General features: G+C 35.7%; 1 protein-coding gene across 1 annotated transcript in view; it reads left to right on the top strand.

The window, feature by feature from the left end:
• Sbf2 (SET binding factor 2) overlaps nt 1-12,345 on the top strand; it is a 444,817-nt gene that overhangs the window by 393,346 nt on the left and 39,126 nt on the right. The window contains exon 29 of the mRNA XM_027942390.2: nt 9,106-9,290. Within this exon, the coding sequence (XP_027798191.1) occupies nt 9,106-9,290 (185 nt within the window). The remainder of the gene's footprint in view (nt 1-9,105; nt 9,291-12,345) is intronic.

Consider the following 12,345-nt stretch of genomic DNA (forward strand, 5'->3'; position numbering starts at 1 on the left):
TGGTTCTCAGTTATCTTCTAAATGAATACTAAGAATTTATTAAGTTTGTTACTGTTAGTATGATGACAAAAGAGTTTAGACTCATGGGATAATATGCATAATCATTGCTGGTGTCTTCATATTGAAGAGTCTGGGAGCATAAGGGGCTGAGGGTAATATGTCTAAGTGGGGAATTAGCTCTGGGAATGCTCCAGGCTTACAGGGTAGAGAAGTCACCTCTCTGTTGCTGTGACAAAATACCTGAGATAAACAACTTTTAAGGAGGGAAGATTTATTTTGGCTCACAGTTTCAGAGGTTTTAGTCCATGGTCACTCGGCCCTGTTGCCTTTGGGGCTGTGGTAAGGCAGAACATCATGGTGGAAGTGCATGGTAGAGGAAACTGCTCACCTCGTGGCAACAGGAAACCAAAAGAAAGGGAATGAGGTCCCAATAGTCCCTTCACGGGCATGCCCCAGTGACCTTACCTTTTTCCATTAGGCTCACTTTCTAAAGTGTCTACCATCTTCCATTAGCACCCCAGATTGGTAACCAAGCTTTCAATACCTGGGGGACATTTGAGATCTGTGCCATAACAACTGACCACAGAATTATAAACATATACGGAAAAGTGATACCAGACCCTAAGCTATGCCTCCAAAGAGGAGGATAAGATGCAATGAGATCATGTTTTCTTTTTTTTCTCCCTAGGCTATAGCTATTAGAATGAAAAAATAGAAGAAAAAAAAAATAGTGGCTCTTTTAAGCTCCAAACAGTGGTTCACTTTGGTCTCTGAAAGCTCACGTGAGATTCTTTCACTCTGCAGAGGAAATTCCAGGCCAGTTTTCTTGAATATAAAATCCTCCTGCTTCACAGTGCTGTTATACAATCTTAGACTCTTCCTCTTATTCCCATATAATGCTTAATCTCCTTGAAAACATACTAACTAGATGAACTTGGTTCTGCTTAAAAATCATCAATAATAGGTAACTCATTTTCCCCCAAATAGCCCTTTGCCTATGATAGCAACTCTAGTTAAAAAGTTCTTTCTTATTTGATCTAAATATCTACCACGTAACTTACATGTTGACCCTAGGTCTGAACTCTGAAATTAGAAACCAAGTCTAATTGATCACATCAGCTCTTCAGACTTAAAAACTCTTCTCTTGTTTTCTAAAAACTTTAAATTATGTAGTCCATTCATCATCCTCATCCATCTGTGGATTATCCACAAAATCAAAACAGAACTCTAAATGTTCTTGCTACCTAAAGTTACATTAACTATGGGGAGAATCCCATAAGATTAACCCAGGTTGGGATTAATAGCACTTGAAATCTCTGTCTGCTTTGCATGTGTTATTGTTCTTAGTATACTGGCATTGAGGGTTGCTCTTTGACCCTAAGTTACTATAGCTATACCTACAAAATATCATCTTTGGTGACTACTTCAGACTTTTGGATCCCAACTCTGCCTACTAGCATATTAAATGTTTTTACAAACCCATTCTCATATATAGATTTGATCACTGTTATCATGTGATTTATTGCTTTAAACAAAAATGTTGACTAGGGTTGGGGTTGGGGCTCAAGTGGTAGAGCGCTCACCTAGCACGCATGAAGCACTGGGTTTGATCCTCAGCAACAAACACATAAAAATAAAATAAAGATATTATGTCCACCTAAAACTAAAAAATAAATATTAAAAAGAAATGTTGACTAAGGACAAAGGCCTATAGCAAAATAATATAAGTCTCTGGAGAAAGAGGTTGGTCTTTATTGGCTATGAATCTTTCTACTAAAATTTACCTGGCCCATCCATGTATTTCTAATTCTCTGGTAATCTTTTCCTCCCCCACCTTCTCTTTTTTTCCTCAGTACTAATAATTAATTGGACCCAGGGCCTTGTACATGGCAAGCCAGCACTCACCACTTAGCTATATCCCCAGCTCAGCCTTTTTTTTTCTTTTCTTTTTTTTTTTTTCTTGAGACAGGGTCTTGCTAAATTGCTGAGCAGAGGAGGCTGGACTTCAAACTTGCAATCCTTCTGCTTCAGCCTCCTGAGTAGCTGGGATTATAGGCAGGCACTGCCACACCAGACTCTGCTAATCTCTTTAACTGAAGATCTGTTAATCTTTTGAAATATTATCTGCATCACAAAAATTTATGGTTGTTTTGGCATGACTTGAGAGTTTACTAATAATCTATTATAGATTTAATTTAGGATAAATATAAACTCTTTATCTTACAAAGTTTACTTTTTTTTCCCTTTTGAAAATCATGTACATCTCCTGATAATCATACTAGATACTTTTTTACCTACATCATTAGAACTTTCTGTAATTTCAGGATTTCTGAAGAGCTTTCACCTATTTTAAGTTTTCTTAGGTCACTGTATTAATTTCCTACAGCTATCATAGCAAAGTACCACAAATTAGGTGACATGTCATTTCACAATTCTGGAGGTTAGAAGTTCAAGATCAAGGTGTCATCAGGTGTTTCTTCTGAGGACAGTGAAGGAGAATCTGTCTCATGTCTGTCTCCTAGCTTCTGGACATTTGCAGGCAATATTTGACATTCCTTGGCTTTTAGAAGCATCACCTAAATCTATGTCTTCATTTTCACAAGGATTTCTCCCTTTGTGTATGTCTCTAAATTTCCCCTTTTTATATGCATACCAGTCATATTGAATTAGGGTCCACCCTACTTCAGTATGACCTCATCTTAATTAATGATATCTGCAGCAGTCCTATTTCCAAATGAGGTCACATTCTGAGGTGCTAGGGATTAGTGCTTTAATATATTTCAATCATAATAGTAATAAATGGCTTTTTTCTTTTTTTAATATTTTTTTAGTTGTAGTTGGACACAATACATTTATTTTATTTTATGTGGTGCTGAGGATCAAACCCAGGGCCCCACATGTGCTAGGCAAATATTCTACCACTGAGCCTCAACCCCAGCCCCATAAATGGCTATTTTCTGACCCATTGTTGTAGTTTAAGATAAAACTTCATACTCTCCATCACTATTTTCTCAGCGAATTTGAGCTTAAAATTTAGTAGTTACTTTCTCCTTAGGTTCCTGGTATCTCTGTTGGTTCAAGATTGCAGTTCCCTTATTGCTTCATTTGCAACCTGTACGGGTTGAGTACCTTTTATCCCAAATCCCAAATGCTTGGGACCAGAAGTGCTTCATATTTTGGAGGGTTTTTTAGATTGTTTTTTGTTGTTGTTTTTGTTGTTTGTTTTTTGTTTCATTTTGGAATATTTGAAAGGACTTTACTGTTTGAGCATCCCTAATCCAAAATCAGAAACTTTCTGAGCATGTCAGCCCTCAAAAATTTTATAATTTTGGAGCATTTTGGATTTCAGATTTTCAAATTAGGGATACTCAATCAGTATTTTCAGAAAGGCAAGCTAGGAAATTTTCCATTCATCTTTTGGAAGAATTCCAGATCCAGCAGATGTCTAGTTAGTTGAAGCTCTCCCATGCAACACCCTGCTCTTGTATTTAGCCTTTGTTAAATTTTAACAAGAACATGTTATCTATTCCTGTGTTTGGCTAAGTGGCCTATGTACAAATTTTAACTTATTTCTCCTTTTATGTTTTTACCTAAGACTCCTAGATTTTCTATCTGTTTCAACTACAATATCTTCTTTTTTATATTGGCCTCAGGCTCATGGCTTCCTTCATACAAAAGGATGCCCACTAGTGGTTATATTCTTATCATGAATCCATTCTTTGCTAGTCACAAAGGTACCTAAAAGGCTGTTCTAACTTCTTTGGATTACATCTATTTTATTTGTTTGTGACACATTCTGTGCATGTCTGAGGCTATAGTTATTATTTCTGACACCCTTCCCAAATGTTTTCTGCTGAAAAAATTACCGTGAACTTAAGGTATTTCCTTGTCACAATTTTTTTGCTCCTAACCAAGTACTTATCCTTCTGGCATCTTAAGCTTAATGCAGATCTCATCCTTTCCTCCATCTCTTAAGTCTTCACTCCCCAAGCCTCTTAGATCTTCCAGTGTCCCAAGGACTAATCAAAAGAAGTACTGCTGTTTCCTGACAACTTCAACATCCTCTGTGATCCCTAGAGCTGCATTTTCTCTCTTCTGGGTCTGGTTCAAGCAAGGTCTCAAAAGATTCCCTATTACATGAACATCACAGATGATCCAGAGCAAGACCAGTTATAGATGCCTCCATGCCCTATAAGCAGTTCATTTCTTTATACCTACCTACAAGTACAGATATCCAAAGAGCTGAATACCACTTCCCCAGAAATTTCAATTTACCCTGTATGGGAAGAGCCTGCTATTTCATAATTCTCCCTCTTAACCTTTTCCTTTTTTCTCTCCTATTTTCACTGTTTTTTTTTCATTCTGTTCATTATTATATATTCTTAATTCTTTGTTTTCTTCTTATGATATGTATACTGTGTTCCTTTCCTGCTCTGATGAGTCAGAGATTGACTGCCACCTTTTTTCAATTAGGGTGATCCCTTTGCATTCAGCATGCTTGTTGGTGAGCTCATAAGACAGGGGCTTATATCCCTTTTTTAAAAGAGCCACTTAAAAATGAAGATGTTAATTACATCACTTTTCATTTAAAGTTAAAAGAGCTTTTGAATTCCCTGGAGAAAGCATATATACAACTTGGAAATTGCATTCTTGAGTAGAAAAATACCATGAGAAAATTGGTAATGCCTCTTAAATACCAAAATTTAATAGAGAAGTAGCCATGAAGGCAGCTTTTTGATTTTCCATCTTTTTCATCTGCATGTATTATTTTATCCTTGAAGTAACCTCCAGGATAGGTGTTTCAAGAGGCTGAGAGAGATTAAGTGACTTTGCCAAGGTCACACAGAAAACAACTGGTACTAGAATTAGCTCAGTATTGTACCATTTCCGTGCAGCATTTACTGAATTTATCTTGTGTCATGCACTTGGCTAGGTGTAAGGTTACATTATCCTACCCCTCCCCCACCTCTAACCTAGACATCTCTTTTCCTTCTCTCCTTTGTGTGGTCTAAACAGGGTAGAGAGAAAACACCAGTGCTTAGAGAACACTCCTGCTCTGAACAACAGTGTATTCCCATGAGGGAAAGGAACTGCATTATTTCTTCTTTGAAGCAGTCCCCTCAGCCAGTCCCTACTAGACAGGACCAGGACCACATAATTGCTCAGATCACAATATGTTAAGAGTTCATTCCAGTTACATTCAAATCAAAACTGCAGCCCCACTACTGTGATATTAAGCAATTTAGGAAACATCTTGATTTCCAGCCCTCATCTGTGAAGTGGAGATAATAAATAATAATTAGCTTTAAGGTAGTTACATGAAATAATACTTGTAAAACATTTAACATAGTAATTAGCTTATAGTAGTACTCTAGTAAATATTAGCTACTGTTATTGCCATTGCCTAATAATCTGCTGAAAGGGGAAGAAATTCTACTTTTGCTTTTAAACTGCAATGAGCTTCAGCCAGGCACAGTGGTGCATTCTTATAATCCTACTGGCTCAGGAGGATGAGGCAGGAGGATCACAAGTTCAAAGCCAGCCTCAGCAATTTAGTAAGACCCTATATCTAAATAAAATATGAAAAGCGGCTAGGGATGTGAAAACTTCAGTGAGCTTCACTGAAGGCCAATAACTTTGAAACTTTTTATCATAACTCACAAATAAAGAAATACATTTTCTATCTATATGGGTACATATTCATTTTATATCACAATTCAGGTGATATTAAGCCACAATGCAAAACGCATATATACTAAAACAAGTTTCATGGAGCAATGTTTATCTTTACCTCATGCAGTGCATATAGTATTTTCAATTATAATGTTTCACTTTAAAAAAGAAAAATACCGATTTGACTTACTACAGTGATTTCACAGGCCACTAAGAGGGAATCCTGCAGTTTGAAAAAAACATTAGTCTAGACCCTTGATTGGTGTTAAATGTTCAGGTCATCTAGGAATCACTTGGAAAATATAAGTATCCCTTATCACCACCAATGCAGTACTGATTCCTGCGGTTAAATGACTTCCAGATGGGACTCCAGTTCTCAAAATCTTCTACTGGCCCCGTATCAATACAGGCCATTTTATCATTGCTGATTTTATGCTAAGTAAATAAGCACTTGTCAGTTTTTAATTAATGACTCTTTAAGAACATGCTTAGTGTTTTCTGTTCAATACTCCTCTTTTCACTTTTTCAGTGCAAATAATTGAGTTGATATAGTAGAGACTGATAACAGTCCACAATATGTTGATTTGCAAAACAAAGTCATCAACTGCTTTGAGTGCTTATATGTTGGACTCTCAGCATGCATACATGAATAAACATGTTAGGTCCCTGCCTTTGCAAGAACACAATCTTGTAGAATAAAAGAATAAACAGATAATTATAATTTAAATGTGATCTGAGTTTAAACAGAACTGCTTACAACTCCAGAAAGTCAGGAATGCCTTTCAGAGGAGTTAACCTTGTACCTGAATCTTAAGGGATAATATCAGTTAAAGAAATGGGAGAAATTATAGCAGTCAGAGAGACTAGCATAAGAAAGTATGATGTGCTGAGGGACTAGTATCTTGGAATCAGAAACTGCTCAGACTTGACTTCACTGTAATCATGTAGTGTCCCACATTCCAGTAGGAGCACTTTGGCAGAAAGAATAGAAGTCAGACAGCATGTAGGAGGCCCTGTGCTTTTTCCATGCAGTCCTAGGCCCTTGTTCTGTCTGTCCTGTAGTCACTTCCTTTGTATCATTAGCTAGCACTTCTGCAGTCCTTATCTTCTGACTTCCTTTGGTCACTAAAGCCGTGTTCTGCTTTCAAAGGAGTGAGATAGAAATGAAAATCACTTTGAATAATATTTCTTTTATCATATTATTATGTTATATTTTATGCAATTTGCATTTTATAGCTTAATAATGCTGCTATTAAAGCTAGTAACACTGAATAAATACAGAATAATTTCCCTTAATTGACTTGAGCCATTTCTTTGCTCAGTTGATGGTGACTGATCACCATTTTTGTTATTACCAGGTAAAGTTTGTGATCTTAACAAAACTTCATGGGGGAAAAAAAAAAACAATATTACTCAAATTACAAAAGTATTATCTCTACTACTGCTGATCATTTTGGTGCCAATAGGAATTTTAAGAGAAGTCATTACTTCAGTCACCACAAGCTGTCTTATTAGTAGTATTAGTCATTGTCACAGGATCATGAATTCTTGCTGCTTATAACTATATTTATTTATGGAAAATAAACATAATTTCTACATGAAAAGAACAGAAGAAAGATAATGTGGCAATGTTTAATGCTTTGCTGCAAAAACATGATCTTAGTTAACCCAAATGGTTGCTAGAGCTTTCCTGGTATGATGACATTTCTCAAAGAATACATCACACAGCATTTGCCAATCAATCTCCTTCAAAACTAGGGCCAGTGTATCCCCTACGTTTACATACACATTTCAAATTCCTTAATTTTATTCCATAAGCTTGTTTCTGACTGAATGACAATCTTCAAAAGCTTAATCCATTTGGTATAATTTTTTAGTGGCACTCTCTGCTGTGCTGTCCATTTCATTGCGCTTACAGCATTTATAAACAGGTGCTGAAATTTCATTTAACAGGCACTCAATTCATCTTTTTGGTGACTATGCAGCTTTTTGTTAATTAAATAGTTTAATTTAATCGTATTTACATTTTTCCCATTTGTTAACTTAATCTTAAAAATTACATAGACTGTTCTTCCCTTACTCAACCTGCTGTCATGCTTGCTGCTGTATACATTTCATTTCTCCTCTGACTTTAATCTTACCAACCAGTGCATGGGTACAGAGATAATTGTTTACTCAGTCAGATTCCAAATCTTCAGCTAAGGGAAGAGTCCATAATCAAGGTACTGTATTATGTGTCCTAATGTGTCACGCTTTCAAGTCATCTTCATATGAAAGTATGTCACAAGTGACTTTTTCACGTTTGTCAAATTATATCCTTTATTCTCATTCACATTCTGAATTTGTGATTCCATTTACATAAAAACATACTTGCTATAATATGAAAGAAAAGCTTATAGATTATATATAAAGATACATTCATATTAAGGACTCCTGACCCCATAAATACTGATAGCAAAGCAGATGTGACATTATCATGGTGATTTCTAGTCACCTAGAAATACAGTTTGATTTGTCATTGAGAAAAGATTAAAGGTTCTCAAACAGTCTTTCCAGACCTGGAGAAGAAACCCCACTTTTAGAGATGTCCTCCACTTGTGACTTGTCACTGGGATGAACTCAGTGCGTGCTACAGGCATTTATGAGGGGCTCTGTTGTTTTGAAGGTTTGGCAGTTCTTGTCAGAATGGAGGATTAGCCTGTGTGTTTGGATATTCAATGTTTATGGTTTCTCTTATATAGAGAGAACCTTGATTTTTCTAATTAATATAAGGTCAATTTTTATCACAAAAATCTTGTAGCTATTTAACTTGGCCTTTCTCTTAGAAGACATCTACTTCCTAAGATTCAATGAAATGCATATTATTGAATGTACAACATTATTTTTCATACACTGAAAAACCTACAGTATAATCTATACTTATTTAAAGTTACATTATTTAGACATGGTATACAAATGTGAGTTCTAAATCCAACCTTTAATTTTAGATTTAGTAAGTTTCTAGTTTACATATTAACCTAGATTTCTTGTTAAGTAAACAGACAGTAGAATGTTTCTCCCCTCTTTCATGAGCCCTGAAATGTTGAGTTCCTCAGTGTTCTCCCTTCTAGGCTTCATTATTGCCTCCTGTCTGCATTTTGTTTCCAGTGTCAGTGCACTCTTTCTACTTGTGATTTTAATGTTATTTATAAATACTGAATTTATATCAGCATATAAAAATAGGATGTGACTACTTAAGTCCTTCTGAGTCTAAAATAAATGTTATTTTGAATAATGCTAATTTTGCAAAAATAAATGCCAAATGACCATTGTGATTCATAAATAACTCACTATTACCTCTAAAACTGTGGCTCTGAAGCATGCATCTGTTTCTTTACTCAATGGCATTCCCACATTAGATTATCTCATTCAATTCTTTTGACTTTTGTGAAGGTGTATGGGCAAGTCTTCGCTCCAGCACTCGTTTGATCAGCTCTCCAACATCCTTCATTGATGTTGGGGCCCGGCTGGCAGGCAAGGATCATTCAGCCTCCTTCAGTAACAGCACCTACCTACAAAACCAGCTATTGAAACGCCAAGCAGCCCTTTATATATTTGGTGAAAAGTCACAACTAAGGGTAAAATTTTTTTTTCTCACTTAGAAAATTTATGGATATACTAAGGCAGTTTATAGAACTTGTCACAAGCCAACTTTTTTGGAAAAAATTTTATAGTATGATTTCTAATCTGTAGTTAATAATCTCAAAAAATAATTCTCTCTTTATGTTTATATATATGTATATATATATATATATATACACACACACACACATATCTATACATTTATATGTATATAGATATATATGTGCTTATTTATTGGCCATGAAAATAAATATGTATTCATAATATCTAAAAAATCAACCTATATATCAGGAAATATTAGGAAGCATTCATTCAAAAAAGAAATAAGGCTTATTCAGGCTATATTTTCCATTATCTTGAGTCAGTTTCCAAAGGAATCAGTGTCTGTGGCAAAACAGATGTTTTATTATTATAAACCTATCAATACAGAAAACTACAGAAATGCAGAGAGAATGGACTAGGGTTGTGGCTCAGAGGTAGAGCGCTTGCCTAGTATGTGTAAGGCCCTGGATTTGATCCTCAGAACCACATAAAAAAATATAATAAAATATATTGTGTCCACCTATAACTAAAAAATAAATTCTTAAAAAAAAAAGCAGAGAGAAGGGTAGAAGGAGACTATTCCACTGCACATGAAGACAAGGGAAGGCCAAGGCTAGGTTTTCTAAGTAATTTTTTCAAACTTTTTGAGGTCATATTTATAGAAACACAAATCTTAAAATATGTCAGAAAATTCAAAATATTAGATGCTAATTGGTTTCATTCTTTTTGGAAGGGGTGAGCACTTGGGATTGAACCCAGGACCTCACGCGTGATAAGAAGCACTCTGCCACTGGCTATATGTCGCAGACCCATATTCTCACTATTTTTCTGCTAAAGAGTTTCCCTATGCTGCAATCTCAAAGTAAAGATAGTCTACCTCTAAAAGCAATAGGAATTCTTCAAGTTTAATGTTTCCATTAATCATTATATATAATCATAAATCATTAGAAAATAAATTTTATCTCTATTGACAAGTGTATAGGAAATGAAAGTATTTGTTTCAGAAATCCCCTCAAAGTTTAGCATTGGACCTACTCAGACTTTTGGCTGAACCATAGAGCAGAGACTGAGCAAGATGCTCTCAACAGGATCCCACATGCTCAGGTGTAAAGATGCCAGTGACTGCGTCATCTCTTCTGTAGCATGCTGGCATTGCTAGCTCTTTTTCCACTACCTGGACTGCTGCAATCACTTAGTCACTGACCTTTAGGGTAGAGGGCACAAAACTGCTGGGTAATGCTCAATTTTTAAATCTGCATAAATGTTTTCTAACTCAACAGATAATTTTATATCAAGAAAATGGTTGGAATTTTCATCAGCAATCCAAGGTTCCCTACACAGCTTCCTTGGCACCAGTGTCCTTTCCAGAGTACAGGTTTCCACCCTTCAGCACATTTAACATTTTCCAAACTTTGACTTCTGAATGCTCTCCTTCTCTATTCCCTGTCTATACTAGTTCTCAAATTAGCTGTGTGATCATGCATATTTGAGTAAGAAAGATGGACTCTTGGGACCCTTTCTTTCTACCTTCCCTCCTTTTACTTGCTTCCTTCCTTTCTGTCATCAATAAAGTATTCTAATTTAAAAAAAATTCCAGCCAGATTTATTGGCACACTCCTGTAATCCCAGGGATTCAGGAGGCTGAGGCAGGAGGATTGCAAGTTCAAGGCCAGCCTCAGCAAATTAGCAACTGTCTAAGCAACTTTAGCAAGATCCTGTCTCAAAACAAAAAGGGCTAGGGATGTAGCTTAGTGGTAGAGCATTCCTGGGTTCAATCCCCAGAACCAAAAAAAAATTAATTGGTTAATTAATTTAAAAAATAAAAGTACCAGGGATGTGACCCAGAGATAGAATGTTCCAGGGTTCAATCCCCAATACGACAAAAATAAAAAATAACCAAATTCCACCATCATGGCACAAGAGTTGCTAAAAAGGGCTGGGATGGAATTCAGTGGTAGAGCCACCCTGGTTTTTGTTTGTTTGTTTTTTCCTTTTTTTTTTGGGGGGGGGGGGTCCCAGGAATTGAACTCAGGGGCACTCGACTACTGAGTCACATCCCCGACCCAATTTTGTATTTTATTTAGAAACAGCATCTCGCTTTTTCTGAGGCTGCCCTTGAACTTGCAATCCTCCTGCTTCAGCCTCTCAAGCCACTGAGATTACAGGCGTGCACCACTGTACTCGGCAAACTTTTTTTTCTTGATGCATATTAGAAATGCTGTTTCCTGGGCTGAGATTATAAGCTCAGTGGTAGAGCACTTACCTAACACATCTGAGGCACTGGGTTCAATCCTCAACATGACATAAATATAAACAAATAAAATAAAGGTATTGTTTCTGTCTACAGCTAAATATATATATATATATATATGAAATATCATATATATATAAGCATATATATATATGCTATTTCCTAATATCATGATAATATTTTCCTTTAAAAATTTAAAAAATAATTGAAAGAGCCCATATATGTCGCTAGGTTCTTTATCTTAAGCCTTAACATCATATTTCCATGTTGTATAATAGTTTTTGTTTTTTGCAATTCTGGAATTGAACCGAGGGGCTTGTGCATGCAGACAAGTGTTCTATCACTAAGCTACATTCATACTTCTTTTTTTTTTCTTTTCTTCTTTTTTTTTTTTTTTTTTTTAGTTATAGATGAACAAATACCTTTATTTTGTTTATTTATTTTTATGTGGTGCTGAGGATCAGATCCAGGGCCCTGTACATGCTAGGCAAGTGCTCTACCACTGAGCCACAATCTCAGTCCCTCATAGCTCTTTTTCATAATTATTTCAGTCCCTACTTAACATCCAATATTTTTTGATATATAGGTTTCTTTCTTTATCCTCTGTATTCAAAATTGGTCACATTTTCTAGCATATAGAGGTGTTTTGTTATTTTTTATTGATATATAATTTAGTAGGGTTTTTTCCGTATATTTTGATTTTTCTTTAGAGTTCCTAAAAATATAGTTATTAAGACAAAGAAGCCGGGTGTGGTGTT

The sequence above is a fragment of the Marmota flaviventris genome, chromosome 9 (genome assembly GCF_047511675.1).
Source record: "Marmota flaviventris isolate mMarFla1 chromosome 9, mMarFla1.hap1, whole genome shotgun sequence".
Lineage (NCBI taxonomy): Eukaryota > Metazoa > Chordata > Mammalia > Rodentia > Sciuridae > Marmota > Marmota flaviventris.